This window comes from Parasteatoda tepidariorum, chromosome 4 (assembly GCF_982258835.1).
Source record: "Parasteatoda tepidariorum strain Cologne lab strain chromosome 4, Ptep-v5.0, whole genome shotgun sequence".
Taxonomy (NCBI): domain Eukaryota; kingdom Metazoa; phylum Arthropoda; class Arachnida; order Araneae; family Theridiidae; genus Parasteatoda; species Parasteatoda tepidariorum.
Genome location: NC_141758.1, coordinates 61,616,308 through 61,640,939, shown reverse-complemented (window position 1 = coordinate 61,640,939; position 24,632 = coordinate 61,616,308). Strand labels below are relative to the sequence as shown.

At 31.1% G+C, this 24,632-nt stretch overlaps 2 protein-coding genes across 7 annotated transcripts in view; both read right to left on the bottom strand.

Annotated features, from left to right (window-relative positions):
• The window catches only part of LOC107452189 (uncharacterized), a 41,598-nt gene that overhangs the window by 14,148 nt on the left and 2,818 nt on the right, over window positions 1-24,632 (bottom strand). The window contains exon 1 of one of the 2 annotated variants that reach the window (XM_087161228.1): window positions 13,529-13,724. The exons of the other annotated variant lie outside the window; for it this stretch is intronic. The gene's annotated coding sequence lies outside the window, so the exon portion shown is untranslated. Of the gene's footprint in view, window positions 1-13,528; window positions 13,725-24,632 lie in introns of those variants that run through there. 2 annotated transcript variants of the gene reach the window in all.
• The window catches only part of LOC107441831 (uncharacterized), a 36,553-nt gene continuing 27,500 nt past the window's right edge, over window positions 15,580-24,632 (bottom strand). For all 5 annotated transcript variants that reach the window (XM_087161223.1, XM_087161222.1, XM_087161220.1 and 2 more), the window contains 2 exons: window positions 22,018-22,824; window positions 15,580-16,620 (listed from right to left, as the gene is read on the bottom strand). In XM_087161223.1, the coding sequence (XP_087017349.1) occupies window positions 15,628-16,620; window positions 22,018-22,824 (1,800 nt within the window). In that variant the 3' untranslated portion in view covers window positions 15,580-15,627. The remainder of the gene's footprint in view (window positions 16,621-22,017; window positions 22,825-24,632) is intronic.

Sequence of the window (24,632 nt, the reverse complement as noted above, 5' to 3'; positions counted from 1 at the left end):
TTAATTTAATCAAATACTTTTCTTGCTTAATAAATTAATTATTACTTACTAAATTTAAATAAATACTTTTATCGGCCATGACCGATAAGGCACGAAATCGATACGCCACCGCCTACTCTCACGTGACTTTTCCCATGCTTTAGATTAGAGCGATAAGGGCAATTAAGTTTCAGTTCGCGGTTTTTTTGATTTCGCGCGCATTTCTTATAATTTTGAAAAAAAGATAAGACTAGAAAGATGAGAAAAAAGATTGCAAGACAGAAAAATATTGCTCGCTAAAACCGGGTCTTTCTCGTTAAAAGCGACTTCTGTTCCATAAACTTAACATTGATCCAACCAAATATTCTCGTTTCCCTCGGTAAATCCGAGTTCTCGTTAAATCCGAGCTCGTTATAAGCAAGTTCGACTGTACCTATAATATTTGGCATAAGATACTTTGCCATTTAAATCCACAATACGTGGTTAAAATGTCCTTGGCATAAATTTTAAAGATTTTGAAATTTACTATTGTGAATCTTGTGATATAAGTAAAGTAACCCATAGGAGTCATCCAACTATTAATATTGCACAAAGTAATTCCATATTAGAGTTCATTCATACGGACCTAGCAGGCCCAATAAATTGTGATTCAATAGGGAATTCAAGATATTTTTTAGCTCTAGTGGATGATTTTTCTGGGATGTACTTTTATTTTATTTTGAAGCATAAAAATAAAGTATTTGAATTGTATTGTATGTTCAAAGAAAGGTATAAAGATGAAATGAGAAAGAAAATCAAAAGATTCAGAACAGAAAACGAATTTGTTAATAACGAGATTGATAGTTTTCTAGAAAAATACGGGATCATACATGAAAAAACAGTACCGTATAATCCTTCGTCAAATGGACGTACTGAGTGAGCCATAGGAGTATTAGTAGAAAGGGCTAGGACATTATTATATGAAAGTGAGGTCCCATTAAATTTTTGGGTTGAAGCGATAAATTTCAGCGCTCACATTTCTAATCTTACACCGCGTACAAATAAACAAAATCTTCCGATTGAAATATGGTCAGGAAAGGAACCTAAACAACTTAAACGTATTCGGATGCGTCATTTATTTTCATATACCTAAACCCATAGACCTAAACAATTCCGAAATAAATTTGATATTCCGGGAAAACGTGGGATTTTCGTCGGTTATTCTAGAGAAAGGCGCTCTTATAGAATATATGATGCTGATAAAAATATTGTAATTGATCTGTCAAATTTAAGGAATCATTAAGGGGAAGTAAATTTCTAACAAACAAAAATGAATGTAGCATATGGAACATTGAGGATTTGATCCAGTTTAATATATCTCTACCGCAAGCTGAAACTGAAACCTATAACTCTCCTCCAACTGAATCACGGAGTGAACATTCTTTTTCTCACACGTCTCTAGAAAGAACCGATTTGCAAAATGAAAATAATCGAAATGCTCCGGCATTAAGATGTTCTGAAAGAATAAAAAATAAAATATCCGTGAACGCCAGCTTCATGGGTGAAAGCCCTTATGTAGCAAGACGGAAAAGAGAAAAACCTGGTACATAAGACATTTCGTTCCAGCATTTTTTCCGAAAAAAATAAAATATCTTAACTATCAAGATTTCTTTTAAAATTTTAGCATATATATAAAACTGCTTCTTTTCGAAGATAAAGTAGATATTGTTGAATAATTTAAAAAAAGAATAAATAAACTCCTCCCCAAAACTAGCTATAACTGAAAAGATTTCACTACCAGCCTTTACTATTTTCCGTCTCGCTTTCACCCTTGGCCCAGCTTAGCCTCGAAAGGATTATCTGTTTCTCAAAATTATAACCAGTCGAAATAGTAATAAATATTCGGAGTGAAAAACCGCAATGAAAAATGAACTTCTTTCAATGGAGAAGCATAAAGCTTTCGAATTAATTGAGAGGTGTAAGAAGAAAAATATAATAAAAAGTAAATGGGTATGTGCATACAATCCAAAATTACGATGATAACAAAATTTACAAAGCGAGACTGGTTGCAGCCGGGTTTAATCACATAAAAAATGTTGATTATCCTGAATCATATTCACCTGCTGTAAATATTGAATCATTAAGATTATTAATTGCTTTATTAGCAAAATTAGATTTATTTGTTAAATTTTTTGATATTAAAACTGCATATTTATATGGTGATATTTTATTTTTTATTTTATAACCGTCGTTGAACAGCCGACCCAATTTCATGGGTTCACGGCTACTAATGTTCAACTCCTAGCCTTGTAATTTTGAACCAATCCAGAAGACAAGGAAACTCCTGAATCAGTACCCCCAGAGGTATTGATTTGTTGTGGGAACATGGAGGACTTTGAGACTCGAAAGATTTAACGTGCATCAGTCACCATTTACTGCACGGGGAGTCTTCGGCCGGCGACGATCGAACCCATGACCTCCTTATATGGTGATATTGATGAAACTGAATCGATGTAAATACCTCCAGGTTTTGTAGATAAATATGGTAAAAATAAAATGTGCAAATTAAATAAAAGTATTTATGGTCTACCTCAATCTGGTAGAATCGCTTGTAGCACTAAAACGACTCTCATCTGTGAAGAGGACGCGACTCCATTGATGAGGCTTCAAGGTTTCGTGTTCTCTGCACCACTCTAAATGGTGCCGCCGATGGCTAACTTTTAAAGGTATGCAGCGCTCAGGACGTCTAGCAAATAAGCCACCTTTGTGGAGGCGTCTGGCCACTGTAAATCTTGATACTTGTCGTCCTGTGGCTGTGCACAGTTGCTGAGATATGGCGCTCGCTGACTGAAAACGGTTTCTTTTAGCCTGGAGGACAATGTAACGGTCATCTCTTGGTGTTGTTTTCCTTGGATGGCCACCACCAACCTTCCGAACAGCTGTACCAGTAGTTTCAAAGGCATTTCAAGCTCGAGAAACAACACTTTTGTTGATCCCGAACTCTTCGGCGACACTGGTCACACTACGCCCCTCCTCAAGCTTCCCAATCATTCTTCCTCGAGTAAAGTCGTCTAAATGATTTCTTGAAGACATGTTTCAAAAAAAAAATCACTTGCACTTGCAGCGAATGTCTTTAACTACGGTGCTCTTCATCCTTTTATCACAGCTTTGACCTGCGCGCGCCGACCCACAAGGTTACATCACCTACGATGTTCTATTTCTAAAATTTGCATACAAATAATCTTTCTACTGAATTACGTGCATATTATACTGCAATTTCATGGCTATCTTATACTTTGTTGGGGAGCTGTGGCCGAAAAACCACTCGTTGCTTAAGTTTTGCAGACCAGTGTAATATTATATAATGCAGAGCAAACAGCGACCTCTTGTATCTTTCTAATATTATAAGTTGTACAAGATAACATTAGATTTTATCGGTTTTCAGATATTTTCTAATATTAGGAGCTACTTGGAGAGTTTTATTTTTATCTACTACAGAACAGATGAATTGGAAACTTGAATTTCCCTTCTCAGCTCTAATTTGCAGCTGCTTAAATTAGACATATGAAAAGAAAAAAAAAAGAAATATTGCAATTTAATTCATCTATCAAGTTTTCATAACTGACGCATTTCCGAATTTAATGCTTATCAAAAAAATTACGATCACAATTCCTTAAAACGAATATATGGGTGATTTTTTAGAAACATGACAATTGGACCAAAAAATTTCTTCTAATTTAAAGTCTTCAAAATAATCTAAAAGTTTTTTTTTGTACACTTCTTTAGTTACACTTATTAATATCTTACAGATAGCAGTGTAGTTTATTGACATTTACTCGAGAGAAAAATAAAAAAGAAATTCACCACATCTTGAATGCCAGGAAAATGACATTAGCTTAGACGTTTAAAAAACAGTTATTTCAAGTTAATACTAAGTAACCCAACTTAAGCCTTTATGTTAGATGGACTATAAATTACTTAAATTAATTATTTTTATCCACTGTAGAAATAATCAAAAAAACTTTTGTTGCTGATATGTACAGTCCGCAAAAAAAAAAAACGAATCACCCTGAATAACTTTCGTTCTAATGATCGGATTTTCACGAACTAAGTGTCAATCTTAATGGTTCCTGGGGGTGACCTCAAATATGCTAATTAATTAGTGCTAACTATTAATTAAGTTACGAAATCAGACACAAAAACGTACTTTCTCTGAATAAACATGCATTTTTTTTTAACATATTTGGATTTCTTATCTTCAAAATATAGGGGGTAGCCGCAATCTGGGAAATGTGGTCCCCATAGTTTGGTCAGGAGAGCGATTCAAAGTTCGTACCCCTTAATGTTAATTACGCTTTTTGCGTTTTCAGTCATTTTTTCAAAACTAATGAAGCAATTCAAAAAAAATTGCACCCACTCATAAAACTCATTTACCCAAAGATAATTTCATGCAAAAAATAATTTTTAATAATTATTTATTATTTTTTATTATTTAATTAAAGTGAGGATGAAAAAATATTGAATTATAAGGTATGAATTTTTTTATACCATATTAATCTACATATTTTTCAATTGAAAAATCTAAATTTTCAACTGTTTTTATTTATTAGAAGCTGAGAAAAATTAAAATTAATTATTTTTAAAAAAATAATTTGGCGACAATAAAGAAATAACTTATTGGGGCGATTAATATTAAAATGTGATAAACTTGGGAGGAACTTGACTTCGCGCGCGTAGCGTAAAATTTCATTCATATTTTTTTCGCTAATAATCGTTTGCTAATCTTTTTATTTTTATTTCTTTCACACTATAAAATACGATGTTTCTTTTTTAGTCATTTAATAATTTATTTGCAATTTAGTAAAGAATTTTGAATAAAAAACACTTTATTCAACAAATGTCTAGTTTTAAAAAAGCGTGCTTCTGATAGAATACACCAGATTGTGCTTATTTAATGTGATTATTTTTTATTTTTTTTATTTTGTTTTTCAATAACTGATACAATTTCAATAATATACATACGTATGCATAGATTCAGAATAATATATTTATCAATTTCTTGAATATATATTTTATAAATATTAATAAAAATACGTAGTCAACATTTTTAAACATCTCTCACAACATCACAAATTTCTCAACATCTTATAGGGTAAACTAAACAATGAAGGAACACTTAAGCTTAGCTTGCCTTTAAGAAAAATTCATAAAAATTTCAAAATTTGTAATTTTAGCTAAATGATGGTTTCGACATATTTGTTATTAAATGCAAATTATGTAAAAAAAGTTAGATAACTTACATAATATTGTTTTAAGCTTTTGGTGGTTTAAATAATAAGTAGTAAGATGACCAAGTGAAGGAACAGTTCTTACCAGTGAATAAGCACTAAATTTTCCAGAGAATGAACACTTAATTTTGATAATGTTTGATGCTCGTTAGGAATCCATAGGCCACACAAATGTCTAAAAACAAGATTTTTCCTGGAATTACGACATATAACCATAGTTAATGTGGAAAATTTTACTTTTTTTTCAGTCATGGAATGGAAAGTAAAATATGTTTGAATACATAATTTAAAAAAATGTTTTTCATTTTTTTCTCACAGTTTAATAGTCCGTTCTAAATTATGAATGTTTATCATTGCGTAATCTGATGATGTTTTTATTATTATTATAATTCGATCATTTTTTTGTTTAATCTTTTCCTCATATTTTTCAAGCTTTTTTTTAAATCTTTTTAAGTATTTTTTTTCTCTTCGTCATGAGTAATTTATTTCTTTTTCTTTTGATTTAACCTTCCTCTTTTTTCCAAATTTTTGGCCAATGTAAATGTATCTTCGAAATTTCTTTTGATTTTCCAGTTCCATTTCAAGAATTCCTCACTGGATAATAAATGAGAAAAAGGAGTTTCGAAGTTTGAGTAAAACCCATCTCTCATTGACTTATATCTAGTAGTTACTTATGAAACCAATCGTTTTTGCAACTAACAATGCCTCAAGAGGATTTATCTCAAAATCGGTTTTCAAGATACTTTCATTATTAATGTTAGTTGTCTCAGCTTCAGAGCCAAAATTTGATTATACAATTGTTCTTTTTGAAATAAATTCTTCAATATTGAGAAAAGCGCAGGCTATTGGATATTTGGGAGATAAAACTTTTCTGTCAATGTTCCTTTAAAAATTTGCAACATAACTTGTGAGATTTCCTTCTCAAGCTTCTGAAGAAATAGCGCATCGTTACTCTCGAAGCATGTGTTTTGTTGATAAGTTGTCTTGCTCATTAACTCTTGGTGTCTGTTTTGCATGCATTTGTTACAGTCAACGTTTTCTACATCGAATGAAAAAATATCGCATTTCATAAAAGCATTTTAACTTCATCAGTTGATGCCTCAAATCTTATTTAAAAATGGATGTAAAATTTTCTAGACATATTGTTTCACAATTCTTTTGTTTTCAAGATCTAACGAGATTTCCAAGAATTACGTAGAAAACTAAACCAGAAAATTTGTTTTGAGGAACAAAACTTGCTCAGTTTCAAATTGATATGAGATTTATACCTATCCAGAGGAAGCAAAATATGGAATTTGATTGCATTTTTAATTAGCCATGGGTAGAAACATTTGCAATATATTTGTAAAATGTTGCTGCGGTCATCGTTTCATTTCATGAATAGCTTTTTCCAATGAAATATGTAGCAGGGACTGATTCTGTAATATCTCTACGAATTCTTCTGTAAGGAAAAACTACCAATGGAGGTTCTTTTTCTTTCCTAGGTACTTTAGAATATAAATCCTTATAATTTTTAAGGCCGCAGATTTTTCCCGTTTAAGGGCAGTATTCAACTCTTGTTTCATTCGCATTGTAAATGCAATCACTTTATAAAAGGATGCCAGGGCTACTTCCCTCCTAAAGATTCTCTGAAGTTCTTAAAACCAGTATTTCGAATATTATTCTCTAAGGGAAGTTTTGCCTTTTGAAATTATCTTCGCATTGCACTGAGTTATCGGTGGATGTCACCTTAAAAAAACTTCACCCATTTTTCACCTAGATAATTGTCTTTAAATGGATTTTTCCTACCAGTTCCCGTTAGGACATTAAAGACGGCAATAGGATAATAATTTAGCTAATTATTGGCACAAAATCCTGCAAAGATTCCATTCAAGCTTTTATTATTATATTCAGTTGTTATATTTAGTTAATAAACATAGTTTATTAAGGAGTCTAAGGTATGATGTAATAACTAATCACTACATTTATAAAGATAAATAATAAATTAATTATTATTATAATTCTTTAAATAAATTTAGCAATTAAATTTGCATATTTAAATGAAATAGTTATAGGAACTATTCATACAACATTTAACTGAATTTTAGGAGTCCTCTATGTCGCTGAACTACTAATTATCCAAGTAATATCATATTTCACACATACTATTCATTCACTGGGAAATCTATTCTCAGTGAAGGAACATGCCTGTTCCTTCACTCGTTAGAAGTTGTTTTTTTTTATTTTTAACATAATTTTGATTTATAATATGACAAAAGGTACAAGAAAATTAAAAATTTTCTTTTATTTTCCTTAACTTGAAAAAATCCCAGTAAAGGAACACTTGTTTATTCATTGGTTTTTCATCGTTCTGTAATCCAGTTAATAAACACCCCCTAATCTTGCTTATGTTATGATGCTTAAAATAAATAAAACGTAAATTCAATGACCATATTTTGAATTCTTTTTTTCACAATGAAAAGAAAAAGCATTATTATATGCAATTAATTGTAGTTTAAACGGATAACAACAAGCACTGACCTTATAATTTTGTCAAAGAAACAAGGCGTTGAACAGATACTAACAAATTCAAAACTTTTTCCAGAGAAGACTCAAAGACCAGATAACTAAATGCATTGTTAAAGAACTTCCTATTGTTAGGTAGTAAGCTACTCTTACCAATCAATCTAAATTAAAACGTTTAAAATCTTATTTCTAAGTATTATTTCTAAGTATTATTTCTAGTAAATCTTATTTCTAAATATCTATGAAATGCTCCTTCATTTGTTGGTTTACCCTATATCATCCTAATCTTAAAAGAAATTTCCGGAAGTGTATCGCAGAACTATTTTACCAACTATTTAATAAAATTTTAACATTTTAAAATTCTTATTCTTTTCCATTTTACGTTTATTATTTCTTCATTAATATACTAATAATTTTTTTAGAACTTTAATTTAGATTTTCTTTAATTTAGGTTTCCTTTTCAAATTATAGTCAAGTTTTTTTTAAAGAATTATTGTCTGCTAGCTAAGAATAAAACCTTGTTAAGAAATTAAAAACATTCAGCTGTTTAAAATTATTTAATGCAAAACAGCTGATTATTTACTTAGCATACTATTTTTTTGAAAAAAGAATATAAATTATTGATTGTCTTTTTTTGTTTTTGTTTCTTGTGACTTAAACTTAGATTATCTAAAATAGTGTTGATGTTTTATAAGTCACTACAAAGAGGATAAAGATACCGAACATAAAAAGCTGTGGAATACGTAGCCAATTTTTTTAGTGTCTTAAAATATCTCAGTATCTTAAATGTCGTCCTACTATCTTAGTTGTGAAATTAAATTTTTAATTTTCTGACCACGTGTGATTCACTAATTATTTCATTATATCTTTTACTCTTTATGATACCAAGTAGATTTTTTTATCTGATAATACACTAAACTATTTAGTTTAATTTTTTACTTTAGCATGATTTCCAAGATATTATTGTAGTATAATTTGTTATCAGGAAAATGCCTTATTTTGTTAATCAGGAAATACTAAAAATTGAAATTTGTAAGGATTCCGAAGCTGTGCACACAATACACAATTTCCGACCTTATTTTAAAAAAAAAAAAATTTTTAAAAAAACGTGGCAAGTAGGCTAACATACTTTTTACAGAAACTGTGAAAACTAATTTTTCCTATATTTCGTCAAAAGAGGATAAGAATGATATTGCTCCAAGAGACCTACTCAATAATTTCGCTATTTCCAGAATGAAATCTGTTTGATCGAAGCATATTATTCCTTGAAAATTACACGAGGGAAAAATTAACTTTTATTATTTATCTAAGCTTATTCCATTTATTTAATGATAGCGGTATTAAGGTTAAGGATATGCGTCGGAAGCTCCGTTTATTATTATACTATAAATGCATTAAATCATGTAGCTTGAATAATTTATTTTAAGTAAATTATTTAATAATTTTAAGCAAATAAGGGTGTAAAAATAAACTCGATCGAAATACTCCGAAATTATACCCTGAAATATATGTAGAATAAACTTTGGAATTGATATATAAAAAATACCTTTTCAAACAACTTCGAGTAGGACGGAAACGCTAACTTGTTTAAAAAAGTTGTCCTTGTTACTATTTAATTTCGATTCCTGGTACTAGGGGGCATTCCATTTTCACGTTCGACTTTTGAAATTTCAATTGTAAACGGAATTTTTTTATGACCTTTAACTAAAATGTTAAGGCTTGCAGCAAAAAAAAAAATTTTTTTTTACTGCATTAATTTTTTTACAAAGTAGTGAATTATTATTTTTTCAATCTAAGAACCTGTGCCTATAACATATGTAAAACTTATTTTAATATCGAGTGAAATAATTTAATATGTTGTGTAACTAAATGGATAATCCCAAGAAACTGAATCGAAAATATAAAAACTTCATTGATTTAAAAAAATAATAGATGATAATAAAAATAGACATGTTTTGAGCGTCCAATAATAAAAGTCACAAGTTATCCAAGCCTGACAAGTCTTGGGAATGGGCGATTATATTTGAAAACTCGAAACACGTCGACTTTTACTTCCCTCTTCATATGTTTTGAAGCCAGTTGAGTTTTTATCGTCAATTATACTGTTTTACATTTGGGTCTTGATCATTATTTTAATAAGGATTTTACACTAGTTAAAGTAAACATATGCATTTTAATATTTTATCAGGATTCATATGGTCTTTAAAAATGTAAGAACATCAATATTGTAAAAGTTATATTTAACTTAAAAATTAACATTTTGACACCAGATATTTTGAGTTAATGAAATTAAATATTTTATCTCTTAAGTTTTTGTGCCCCCATTTCAGTATCTTAAGGATCTTACGAGCTCTGTTTAAAAAGAGATCATCAGATATACACAAGAAAGCAAAAATAACCATAGTAGCAGTATTTGTTGGTAAATGTAGCTTATCGTAATTGAAGAATATGCTGTGCGACATTTTATGGTGAATTTGCGAACGTATAAGTTTCAGAATGTATCGAAACATGAGGATGCTATTTGCTAATCATCTTTATCCAAAGGAAACGATGTAACCTAAATATTTAGTAGAATGAAGCGATTTTTTAAGCAATGAATCCTACAATTTGCAACATATTATTTCAATATCTTATTCTTAAACATAACATATTTCAATCTTTTTAAAATGCCACTAAACATTCAGCAATTCCTTGAGTTATAGAAAAAAGAGATATCGTAAATTATAGAAAGCCTTGTGAATGTGCATTAGAATTATTATACAATCTACATTTTATTTTTCAAGCACTTTTTTTTTCTTCAAATTTTCTTGCCTAGAAGACTCGATTAAAACTGTAAAAATGATTATCCCTAAAATTTTGTATATAGCTATAATAAGTTATGCTCATTTTATTTTAGTATAAAATCCTCGAATAAATATAGTAAAAACAGTGTAATCTAAACAATATCAGATAAAAAGTTCATGTATTTAAATTCTAAAAACTATCATAAATAATTTATAAATCGATTCAAATTTATTTTTCAAAGGAGATTAAAATAATATTTCTTTTTAGACAGAAATCCCCTAAAAAAATTGTTTATGGCCTGGAAACTTCGAGATATTTTCTATTAACAATAAATTAAGCCCCTCCGAGCAATCACTGAACATTATTTCAATTTTTTTACTATCAGAGTATGGTTGCGTAGCAACCTTGTAAAATTAAGCACTCCTCTTTTGAATTAGTCAATGGGTTATCTTAAAATATTTATTTGCGCAGGCGACTTTTTTTGGCGGTTTTCTGGACTATCGCCAAATATATAAACATTTATTGCGGCCCAATTTACCACCCAATTTTTTTAAAATTTTGTCTACCACCACTAATTCAAGGGTCTAGATTCCAAATATGTAAAAAAAATTATATGTTTATTCAGAGAAAGTACGTTTTTGTGTCTGATTTCGTAACTTAATTAATAGTTAGCACTAATTAATTAACATATTTGAGGTCACCCCCAGGAACCATTAAGATTGACACTTAGTTCGTGAAAATCCGATCATTAGAACGAAAGTTATTCAGGGTGATTCGTTTTTTTTTTTTTGCGGACTGTACAGAATGAAATTGTGTATAATAATCAATCATTAAATAAATAAATAACTTTGATCACATCCAAGCATATTACAATCATACATAAACTTGGTATTAGGTTAATATTTGCTTTCCCTCCTTACAGTATTAGCAGTTAAAAAAAATTCTGGTAACACTTCAATCTCCTGGCATTCATAAGCCAGGATAATGACAAATTCGTCACTTTACAGCAGGGGTTTCCAACTGGCGGCCCGCGAAGCCTTTTTTTGTGGCCCGTGAACTAAAATATATTAGGTGTCATTTTTCGCGGACAATTTTTGCAAAAAATCTATTTGGGTTTAAAATACTTTTCTCGTTATTAAAATCCTAATTTCTTCGTTTCTGTAAAATTTAACATACCAACGGTGCAAAGAAATTTATTTCTCAGGTTTTTGCATCCAAGAAAATATTTATTCAAATACAAAAATAATCGTGTATGTTGCTCTTTTTTATTTAATTTTTTTTTTTGTATTCTGTGAATATAATTTAGTATGTGCGTATCAGAAATTTTCTCGAAGAAATTCTTCGATTTAACTTTTTGAAACCACTCATTTTGGACGAAAATATTTACACACACATTTGTAAATTTAAAATGTAAATATCTATTCTCTGGTGGTTGCAGCAGACAAACCTCAATTTTCTCTTTGAATATTTTGTGTGCTATGTAAGTTTTAATACCAACCTTTAAAAAGTTTTATATCTTAATAATTAGATATCTGTTGCACATTAATTGTTTAATACATGGGTGCACATTAAAGTTATTGTAGTCCGAATTTTTTAATATGTAATTAAATATTTTTTAAAATCTACTTCTTATTTTAATTCGTAATTCAATACTTTTATTTTGTACAACTTAGTAAAAATCTGACAGTAATATTTAATGTTTCGTCAAACATAAAAGAGTCCTACATAAAATTTTGATAAAGTTGCGGCCCGCCATTTGATTTGTGTTTTTAATTGTGTCCCCCGGCCTCATGTAAGCTGGAAACCCCTGCTTTATAGCATATAACTTAACTTTAATATTTTGGCCTAAGACGTTTATATACTGCAGAAAACAACAGAATTTCTTATATTAACTTAGAAAAATCTATGTAGTTTATGTTATTATTAATTTCAAGAAGCCAGGAAAATGACATCACATAAACCTACTCACCTTGAAAAATTTTTAGAAATAGATTTTAATCCAGAAAATTGGTTCTTTATTCATGCAACTAGACATGTTCAGATAGGACGGTTTAATCAATCTATTAACATAAGATATTGATTGCTGGCTCTATCTATTTTTGTTATAAACCACTAAATAAAAGTAGCCAGTAAAATGACAGATTTTCTTGGGACAAACAAATTATTGACAGAAAAAATTACTTTAAACGAAGTTTTTGTAAATAATACCCTCTGCGTATATTCTAGAAATGCTTACACCTGTTGAGATAAAAAAAATTAGATTTTGAAAAATTTATGGGAAGTTTTGAAGCTAGTTATTATTTGAGACATTGTTTGGGACATAACAAAGACATGAAATTTTGAAATTCAATTAAATTTTTGAACTATACAAAACAGTCAATACTAGTGCAAAACCATTTTAAAATGCTAACAGCAATGCTATTTACTAACATTTTTAAAAAAAAAGTTCTTTTAGTATTATAGTATTAGTGAATTGTCATATTTCGTGAGAATCCCCTATATATATATCACCATGTACCTTTTTTTCTATTCTAAATCGCTCTAAAAAAATAAACTACACGTGTACCGGTGAAATTTAAATATTTATTTATAGTAGATATTGTACCATAGTTGGGTTTATATTAATAAAAAGGTGTTGAATTAAATTTATTTATATGGCGATGAAATGGTTAGTAAATTAACATAAAAAAGGAGATGTAAAATTTGATAGAGGTATTCAGTCGATAAATTAAATGAATATGAATAAAAGCAAAGGGATAAATTTAAAAGAGATTAACTAATTAATAAATTTTGATCATCAAAAATTGATGTAAAGGAAAGGCCAAAAGTGATCGAAAATAGTGGAAAGAAACATTGCAAAACGTGAATTAACCCAATAGCAAAGGCTCGTGGTCAAGAAAAGTAAAAGGCCGACTGAATAACATCTATTAAATTATACGTTTGGGAAAGTAAACGCAGGTCAGAAATATTTACAGGAGAAACAAGAGACTCACCCCGATGGACAAGTTACATCATTGAGGCAGGTCTAACATTTCGAAGAAATGAACACCAGAAAAAAATACAGATCGTTCACATCTTTAATTGTTCATTATCTTACAACATTACAAGTTTCGGAATGGTCCGCCACACACAAATTTTTCAGTTATCGTAGCCGAGGAATAACAAAATGGCTGCATTTTCTAAAAGATCAAAGGGGGCATGGCCAACACCTCCTAGATAAGAGCAGGCCTCAGCACGGGTTACCATAAATATCCTTTAGTAGTCCAAACGTAATGACATATTTCGGTTTTTCAACCACTGCGCAGCATAGTACCCCGAACGTAATGACATCTTTCTTATTTTTCATCTACTGCGCAGTTAACTTCGTCACATCGGACTACTAAATTGATCCGTGCTGAGGCCTTCCTTCTTCTAGGAGGTGTTGGCATGGCTCGCTGACGTAGGCCAGCTCACCAGCCGCGATGAAAGCAAAGAGAGAAGTCCCTTTTTTGGCGGGAAAAGACGAATCCTGAGGGAGGGACGATCGTAATTGTCTAGGGGAGATCACAGGACGGGTAAAGCAAAACCAATCAAGGTGATTGAAGCACACACGATACCAAATAAGGTATTAAAAGGAAGATGTTGCATTTTTTGGAGGGCGTGATTACATCAATACTGGGAAATTCGAAATCTGGTTAAAGCCGGTATTGCACCACTTGCGAACTGACAGTTATTTAATGCCATGGGGAAAAAAGTGACATCGTAAAATGCGAGGGGAGATTTCGACCTGGAGTCACCAAAAGGTGAAAAGGATGAAACAAAAATGTGTTACAGAAAGAAAGAACGTGCGTATTTCCTATTCTGATTAAAGAGTTGGGGTAAAATAAAGATTAAATTAGACAAAAAAAAATAACCAACATTAAACTAAGAGGGATTAAATTAAACAATTAGAAAAAAAATTGTCACGCATCACTGTGACAACACATTTTGTCTATTTAAAGATATGATTTGTTTTAATTTTGCCTCTTCGTTTAAATTAAAAGAGGGGGAAAAAAACGTAACCCTCAGAGATATTACATTAGCTTCCTGAAGCAGGAGGAGCAATTCAATTCCATTAGTCTGATTGGTAAAACATGTCTGTCTTGCTTTTGACTGAGGAAGAATAAAGTTTGGATAAAACGAAAGCGCTGCAAAAAAAAAAAAATAGTGCGTGGAGTTCATCCGCGCGGAAGAAGTTAAACTTCGTAACCTTCGACGTTAATTGTAGAAGAATCAGCAATCGTAGAAGGATCACTAGTTCTATTCAACGACTCTTTTTCCTGCTCCGCTCGCTTCCGTGCTCTGTAATAACGGTAATATTGTGCATTTTTCCCTCGTGGACCTCTTGAACCAGTGGAAGTGCTTGTGGTTGCCTCATCGTCTCACCATGGAAAATGTACTTGTATTAATAATGTATGTGAATGCGTCATAATGTAATTTCAAAAGAGAAAATCTAACAATCAATTGATATTCACAAGAGACGTACCTTGACATAACCTTAAATCCGTCGCAGTGTCCGTGGGATTGTTTTCACTCATTTTTTACAATTGTTATCCACTAAGTTTGAAAATAAAAAATACTACCCTATTAAATTATATGTGTATCAAATCAAACTAAAAAAATATTTATAGAAAAACAATACTTTTATGACTTTTATAATTTTTATGCTAGTGAGAACCAAAACAATATGGAAATGAATGAGGGAAAACTGGATCCTACCACGTGATTTCCCGACCAATAAAAATGTAGCGTTAAACGTTTAACGCAACCTTGTTAGAAGTCGCATAAGAAGTATAACTTTAAAAAAAAAAAAAAAAAAGTGGGGAAAGGGGGAATCTCATGAAGCAATTCTTCATTGTAGTCGCTAATTGGCTAAAAAAAAGTCGCCGGTTTTACGCAACTCATTGTAAATTAGTTGTTTTTACTCATATTTCTACTAAAATAGTCGCCCTAATTGCTTTAAAATAGACGATTTAGTCGCCAATGGCAGCCCTATATTCATAACAACAAAGTTCAATATCCAGAGTATTGTTACATACAGAAATTTCTTTTTATTACAATGTCATACTACAGCTCAAGAGAAATAACAAAGTTGATAAAGAAATTTATTTATCCTTAAACGATTTAGGGTTTGAGAACACTTAGCCCACCACACATGTGATTCAGGCATTGTAGATGCGCCATACTCTTCGAGGTCATCGTGTTCCTCGTAATCAGTGATATAACCCTCATCATCCTCATCTTCCTCATTTTCCAGATAAGCCCAAAATTCAGCATCTTTACACATATTATCAATATCCCTATCTAATTTCTCGATGCACAAATCTATCCTGTTCATATCAAAACGTTTTAATGGAGTTTCATCAACAGGAAATGAATCAAAAAAATCTCTGAAATACTGAAGGGAGGATCTTCGTAACAACAAAAAACTTTTTATCTTACCGTGCGAATGATTATCACCGATTCTATATAAAAAAATTTCAATATGTGTAATAGCCTCTACCATCAAAAATCCAATTTTTTTCTTCTCTTCGTCGAAGATATGCAGTTGGTATTTATGGCGTAATGCTCTTAGAAGGTCTGCTGTACAGCTCCTTGTAATATACATTAAAGTAGTAGAAATGTTTTCTAAAGCATTAAAGTTTCTGTCACGCCAATTATAACCATGAAGATTACTAAGACTATAACCATACAAATTAATAAGACGTTCGAATTCTTGTATGACATGCATCAAATAATCTTCTGAATTCTGTTTTCCACAGTCAAAATTATCAATACCCGATAGAAATCGAGATATAAACTCACTTACTTCTTTTAAGTCATGAGTTCTATTCTTTAGGGACATCAGGATAAATTTATTTATGTTATATTCAGGCTTTTCAGTATGAATTATATCTTTAAGACGATTCATAATTAAATCACTATTTAAAGATTTTTTTTTCGTATCCGAATTAAGTTTATTCATAGAGTTAAGCAATTCACAAAACTTCCAGGCATTGTTACTACTCTTGGTGTCTTTCAAGTGCTGCAGGAGTCTCTCTTTTCTTGACATGTAATAAAAATTCACCTAAAAAGAAACAAAAAATAGTATAAAAATAACGACTGTCTAAATTACAGATTTTCTTCGTTTTGAAATTTTGTGAAAAATATTTAAGTTAAAATTGAAAAACTTATTTCGAGGAAATAAATCATTTTGCCGCAATTTGAACATGTCAAAAATTAGTTTCTCAAGATTTGATGGCTATAAAAAATGCCGTGATTTTAAAAGAAAGAAAAATAGAAATTTAAAAAATACTTTTAATGATTAAATCCAAAAATATAATAAGAAAAATAAAGAAAATTTTAGTACACACACTCCTACATAATTGAAAACACGAGGAGAGGAAAGGGTAAAAAGCATGGAACCGGTTTTCTCCCCAGATGGCGTAATCGAGCGTTGCTATCGCGAATACTTACAAAGGCTTTGACTCCTTATAAGCATAAGGAAAGTTTAACATTTTTATGTATTGAAGATAAGAAATTGGTGTTCAGGTAATGTAGGGGCATTGTAGGGGGTGTTTGGTTTTAAATATAATCAATCATCAATGCCTTTACCCATTCACCCTCAAATGTATGAGGATTTTTCAGATGTAGATGGAGCTTGATATTGGAGCTCTCCATAGCCATTCATCTGGAGTGGTGGCGGTGACTACGGTTACGAGGTTCAAATACTATTTCAAGGGTAAGTTGGGTCATTATTTAAGACAGTTTTTGAGCCGGGCTGGCAGGAGAAAGAGAATCAAGGAAGAAAGATGCTCCCCTCTTTAAAATGCACTATTTCTTGTATCCATACAAACAGACGGCCTTAGACTTCGTGGCGAGGGGAGTTCTTTCTATGACGAACTATATAAGTGAAATTTGATCACTAAAGCATGAAACAACTTTATATGCGCAACAAACACAATCATTGAATTTTGAGGGCCGGGATAGCCTGGTCGGTAGGGCGCTGGGCTTATATCCAAGAGGTCGTGGGTTCGATAAAAGATTTCCACAAAATAGGATGGTTTCAGTGATTGGAGTAATGTTTTTTCTATTTTCTAATTTTCTTCTGCTTGCTGCACTGTCAACTTGTTCATCCACAGGTTTCATCTTTCCAAGTAAAATATCGTTTAATGTCCCAGCAGTTTCGATCGATTTTTTGTGATAAAGACATTTCTCGTGTTCAGAAAATCGCTCTACAGCATTTTGCCAGTTGTCAAATTCTACATTGCACAGTTGGCCTAAAGGTTGCTTTCCAGAACCGACACCACTTGGGGCGAAAAGTACACAAAATTTGCAAAAAGCACCACCCTTAACCTCTGAATATGCAAGCCATTTCCAGCGATAAAGCCATTTGTACTGAAATTTCAATTTTCTTTTTCCTTTTTCTGGAAAAACAAATGCTGGATTGGGTTCCCAAACATTTTTAAGTATATCCAGTTTTTTATCCTCGCATGTATTATTTTCTGAAAAAAGTCCAACGCCATATGGGTGGTTGTAACACTTTGAGGGCCGCTTTCACATTCATCAGATTCTGTTACGCTAGAAACATTTTCTTCAACGGAAGTATCACATTTTTGTTCAACAGAAAAACTTACATTGGTACTAGATGCTGTCACCTCACTAATTTCAGGTCGTGATTTTTTCTCAAAGAAATTAAAAATTGTTAAATTCTTGCGTTTTGACATCCTAAAGATCCAAGAACAGCAAAAATATATACATATATATTGGCACAGAAATATCCTCTAAGCAACGATCTCAAAGTTTCAAGCTGGAATTAATAACTTCAACGAGCACAGTGTCTCCAAAACAAAACAGATTTAGAAACAAGCTCCGAAAGACAAGCAGCAGAGATAACTCTTAGTCTGACTAACTAACTCCACTGTACTCCGTTCCCCCTTTCATATAAATTTTTTTACCGCATCTACAAAATTCTCGAATTGTCTCAAAGACGACAGAACGTATAGGATTCCAGACCTCGCGAGTCTCGAAAACTATCGCGACTGGCAGGACAGAAAGGAACCAGCGATCGGGGCTCGCCCGTAACAGTATCACGTGAATTTGATTTCAGAAGTACAACCCTATTATAGTAAATGTTTTTTCAGTATTCTGAGAAATACCGTGAGAAAAAAAAGTAGGCATAAGGCAAATAAAAATATATAGTCTTAAAAAATAATAGCCAGCATAATTTCTACAGAAATTTTTGTTTCTGTCTGTATTATTTTGTAAATTCACTTTGTCTGAGCTCAAGGGGGGTGTTTAAACCCCTAAACCCCTCTTGCGTATGCCCCTGTCCACCACCCAATTAAATTTTCACTTTAAGAAGACAACAAAAATGCATTGATAAAAACATGTACCGATACATTTCTTTTTATTAAAAAAATTTTTTTCACTAATTTACGAAGCTAGGAAAATTTAATATTTCATCATTTGTCAATTTGAACTCTATTTTCAAATGACAAACTACAGTACGGAAAAACAATTATATGGAATGATATGATATATAACTGATCTCCTCCATAAAGAGATTTTAAAAATTGCCTCATCCTATCCTTTAAAAAATATATATTTACCGTGTAACATAATTACTGGTTATACACTTATATTTATAATTGAATCCATTAAGATGTGAATTGAATATTCAACAATTTTTTTTCCTTTCAAAAGTCCTCTTTTTCTAAAAATGACTTAGGTTACTTACCCCTCTTCTTAACCCCATCACTCTGTAAGTACCCATTAATGTTAGAGGATAAGATAATACTGAAAAGAATCGATTCGTGTCACAAAACAGTTCTTTTAATGTAAAAGATATAAAATCACTCAAATGAGCCGAACAACCAGCTTAAAGAATCATTTAAATACTGTAATGTTAAAGAATAAAAAATTATACTTACCTACATTAAATAAATTTTTAAAAAAAACTAACTTTTTATAACAAAGTAAAATACAAAATACCCCTATAAAATTGTATCGCTTAAAATGAAATCTTTCTTCGAAGAATCGTTTCTTTAATTTATATTTTCTTTTCATTGATCAATTGAGTTTAGAACGAAAATTTAAGATAACAGCGATTGTGCAGCAATCGAAAAGTAACAGTAGGTCTACTAAAAATAATTGACAAGAATCGTTAAATCCATACAGAAAAGAGAAAGGGATTGAAATAATGCAGAACGAAACAATCTCTAAGTAGCAAAAGTCTCACTGAAAATAAGTTACAAGAAGCCCGACAATTACTCCCGACGAAGTAAAATGCAAAATGACTTTGAAATAAATCTTCAAAAATCGCAAAATACCAAAGAAAAAAATGGTCATAAAGAAACTATGCATTGCGTTCTATATTAGAAAGCTGATCCTCGCACAAAACCGGGAGTTCTGATACAATTCGCTCCTCGTCATTCAATATCACGAAACTAACATCGTCATAGCTAAACGCTATCTACATTTCTGCAGCTAGACGAAATCAAAATCGTCAGTGCGGTAATAGCATTAGCGTAGTCAAGGATCCTTGCATATTAAATCATTAAACCGCGATTGTAGTCTTATACGGGCGGCTGAAATCAGATTTCTGATGCATCGCCTAAAACGAAAATCACTATATCGGACTACCGATATATGCGTTAAATTGATATTTCGCGATACATCGATTTATCGTCCATTCCTAACTATGCTCGAATTATCACTGAGCACTACGTAAGTGTTAGCGAGGAGACTGAAAAGTAAGGTTCATTTTTGCAAAAAAGACTTCGCCAAGTGTATAAAAGTCTCCCAATAGTAGGCAAAAAAAGTCGCCATTTTCGCCTAAGGTCGAAAATAGTAGCAAATAGTCGCATTTAAGTAGTCTGTGGCAACCCTGCTAAGAGAGCAAACAGTTCATTAACTCAACTTTTTTTTCCCTATTTCAGTTTGTTTTCATCCAATCAGAGGTTCGCATTCATATTTCAATTTATTATCCTATCAGCGCAACAATTTCATTTTCTGTAGCTTTCGCTTCTTGGTTTTGAATAATCGATAACATGGAACTCCGCTTTGCTTTATTTTTACAGAAGTTTAAAAATTGATAACAGATTCTAGTGGAGAAAAATACGCTCTTTAATACTAAAAACATAAAAAGGAATACCTGTGCTTTACAGCTTTAATTTATTTTTATTTAAAAGGAAGAACTGAAACTGTTGAAGAAAGCTTTTCAGTTGTCGTTGCCATCTTTAAAATAACTGTATATCAATAGAGTTAACTTTGTAAATGGAAGGGAAAAAAAGGGGGGGTAATGCAATAGAAATTGTACTTTCCATAATACAAAGTTATTGTTTCGTCTCGACCTATAAATTCAATATTTTACTTTTGATAAAATAATGTTTAAAGATACAATTTTCATTGGCTAAAACTCAATTAAATTGTAAATCAGTGGTTTCCAACTGGCTTCCCGGATTTGATTTGCATTTTTAATTGTGGCCCCTGGCTGCATTTAAGTTGGAAACCTCTGTTGTAAATTATCCCCAAGGTAAATGATTAATTTAATAGTACTTTTTCGATAATTGTTTATCAACCAAACCTTTTATTTATTAACAACTAATGGTTAGCTTAATTGAAAAAATTGCTGTAATAATTATTTTACAGTCTGGGACTAAGTTGCATAACTGATTATAACTACGTGACACTATGTTTTCGCTGGCAGGCTTAAAGACCACCTATTCTGTATGAATTATTTGGTTTACTAAAGCCCGCAAATCAAATGTCTTAAGATTTGTCTAGGGGGAAAAACCGATTATTAATTTTATATTAGTATTAGTTTTGTTAGATAAAGTCTAGTTCGTTCACCAGGAGTTGACACTTGTTGCTCCATCATCTCCTCGGACGAAGAATTCATTTCAGAGCGGGAGTAAGAGGGAAAAACATCTTCACGCTTAAAATTGAGATAATCGTTAATGCACGCCAAACACTAACAGTGAATTCTTTTTAAGTCACTTACTTCACTTTATCATCTGACCTTTTGTTACTCTATCTAATTAAATGTATTTTAAATTTAAAAACGGCTGTGTGCCCAGCAAAATGTTTTAAAAAGGACAAACTATTCACTCAAAAGGGAGAAATATCATCAGATTTATGAAATATTTAATGTTATAAAAATGTACATAAAGATTGCGAAATAAATATTTTTGTCATACGATCGCCAAAATAACAACTTCTTTCAAGATTGTTCACATCCTTCTCTCAAAAATAGCGAAATAGCATCGTCGCGTACCACGTGATGAAGGCGGAGCCATGTCCCAACTCCTGGTGAACGAACTATCAAGACAAAAATGCTGTATAGAGAGGCGAAATATGTACCGAGGGGCTTCACAGAAGGTAAAGCTTGACTATCCTTACCCCTAAAAACGGTACACGAAATATCAATGTTCAAGAACATTGTCACTTTTTAAAGAAATATTACAAAAAAGTTCATATTTACCACGTCCAAAAAATTGTAGCAATCTCTAAACTGTCGCAAATAAAACTCTTCGAGATCAAAATCATCTCTGTCAATAGCAAGCGAAGATCTTCGTGCCAATAAACATTTCTCTATAATAGATTTTGAGGCACTGTTCAGTAGTAACAATCTAGTTGAAATTAGTGAAGCAGCATCAGACATTAAAGCTTCGATTTCTCTATTATGATCATCAGAATGCTTACCTTCCTCAAAAATTAGATTGGACACTATTGAATGCAGATAACAGATGGAATGCCGAATAGAGATTGTTCCATCATTTAAAATATTTCCCTCATAATGATCAAATAATCTAGCTTCAACCAATTTTAAAGCTCCTCGTGTATCTAAAATCCTAATAAGATTTAACTTATTTGCATTTCTAAAAAAGCATTCAACATCACTTATAAAATATTTTAAGTATTCTTTTGAACTCTGGATCTTGGGATTCAGGAAATTAACCGTATCAATACTAAAAAGAAGTGAAATGAGCTGCTGACGTGTCTCATTAGAGCTATTTCTAAGTGCTTTTAAGATCGTATCAATTAGAATATATTCAGGCTTATCTTTATGAATGACTTCTTTTAGCTCACAGATAATTGAATGAGCTTCTAACTCATCTTTGTTCAGGGAAAATTCTACGGGAGGGTGAAGAGAGATACAATTAGATTCTTGAGTGACTTCTTTAGCGTTTATGAGAATACCACAGAATTTTTGAGCTCTGTTGTTTTCCTTGATAACTTTTAAGGTCTTCTGAAACTTCTCCTTAAGTCGCATATCAGAAAAACATACCTATATAGAATAAAATTACTATTAAGACCTGGTAATACTTGTCAATGAAAAGTTTAATGATATTTTTTGCCCTGAATTATCCGAGGAAGATTTATTGCATTAAAATAGCTGTAAAATTTAAACCAAAGTTACACCTTCAGAAAAAGTTGAGATTTGTGTAACGTTATTTTAAGTCCATAAATGTTCATTTTTCGTTATTATGGTAATTAAATTATGAATTACGAGAATGAACTCTTTCTTTATGCGCAATTATATTTGAAAGTGCAATTATATTAACTCCATTTATAAAACGCCATTACAATGTAGAAAGCGCCGTTACATTGAAGAAAACACTATAACACTAAATAGAGCCGTTACTTCCTACATCAGAAAGCCTCCACACGGTTTCTTGCAAGCAGTCTGCGCAGAGTACTTAAAAAGCCAACCACTTGTGCGCATTAACCCAAATTCTATTTTAAAAATACTTGAGAGAAATTTATCATATATATCTTAGAACTGAATCTATAGTGGTTGACAAGTAAATAAAACAAACCAATTATATTCATAAATCATTGGCGTCGTCAGATAAAATTTATTGGGGGGACCATACTTCACGTTTCTTAAGAAAAATATCACCCTTGCCCTTATTAATTATATATATATATATATATATATATATAATAAGAATACAACTCTAATGAATGAATAAACTCTGCATCATAGAATCAAGAAACATCTTGATTCTATGATGCAGAGTGGTCCGTAATCAACTTCCTCATATATAATTTTAGAATCATCTTTAAGAATTAAGTTTAAAAAACTATGCCAATTTGGAATAGCAAACTACCATTTAAAAGCGGGAAAAAACGATAAGAAAATTGTAAGAATCACTATTAAGATAAACGGAATTGAAACTTTCAAACCAGTTAGATTGCCGAAATAAGTTTGAAGTGTCTCAAATAAGTGTCTTTCAATTCCTCTATGTTTTTTCGGCAACTGAACATAAATTTTTGGTCATGTTTTGATTTTCTTTTTTTTCCCCTGAAATATCAATTTGTGATCCTTTTTTTTTTACTTCATTTGTGACAAGAATTCTAGAAATTTATCGAAGGAGTTGTCTTTACGGAGCATCAAGTGTACAATTCTGTGAAAAAAATACTATTGAATGCACAGAAAATTACAAATCAAACAATCTATAATGAAATACAACATAAAATACTGTCTGAGTAAAAATTTTCAGACTAGAGCAAACGTTTGAGAAATCGAAAAATACAATTTAAATCCCTTTTATTTAATTCTTATTAAGTATATTATTAAGAGTATTATTAAGTATATTATATTATTAAGTATATTATTAGTTTCTTAATAAATTAAGTATATTATTAAGAAATAACGCTACAAACAAGATTTGCAATTATGTAAAATTATGTAGAAAAAATTTTTAAGATCAAAATTAGTATTTTAGCCTGAGTAAAAACTTAAAGGCTACCAGTAATTTTTAGAAATAAATATAATTAAAAAATACTATGGCTACTACGACGATTGAAAAACACTTCTATTTGCAAATTTGCCATGAATTCTTGCTATGTATTTTTTATTGCGTTTTTTAGAAGTTTTGGTGGCAAAGGTAAAGAGATTAACTGATCATGAAAAGAACCGATCGAAGCTTTTTCTTCAATAAATATTCGTGCTATTGCGATGATAATGATAGGTAGTTCAAGATCAAAGACAATAATATAAAACATATACCTAACTTTGTTAGAAACTAGTTTCTTCTATGAAAACTAGAATAGTAGAAGTAATTCGAAAAAAAAAAGACTCTTACACAG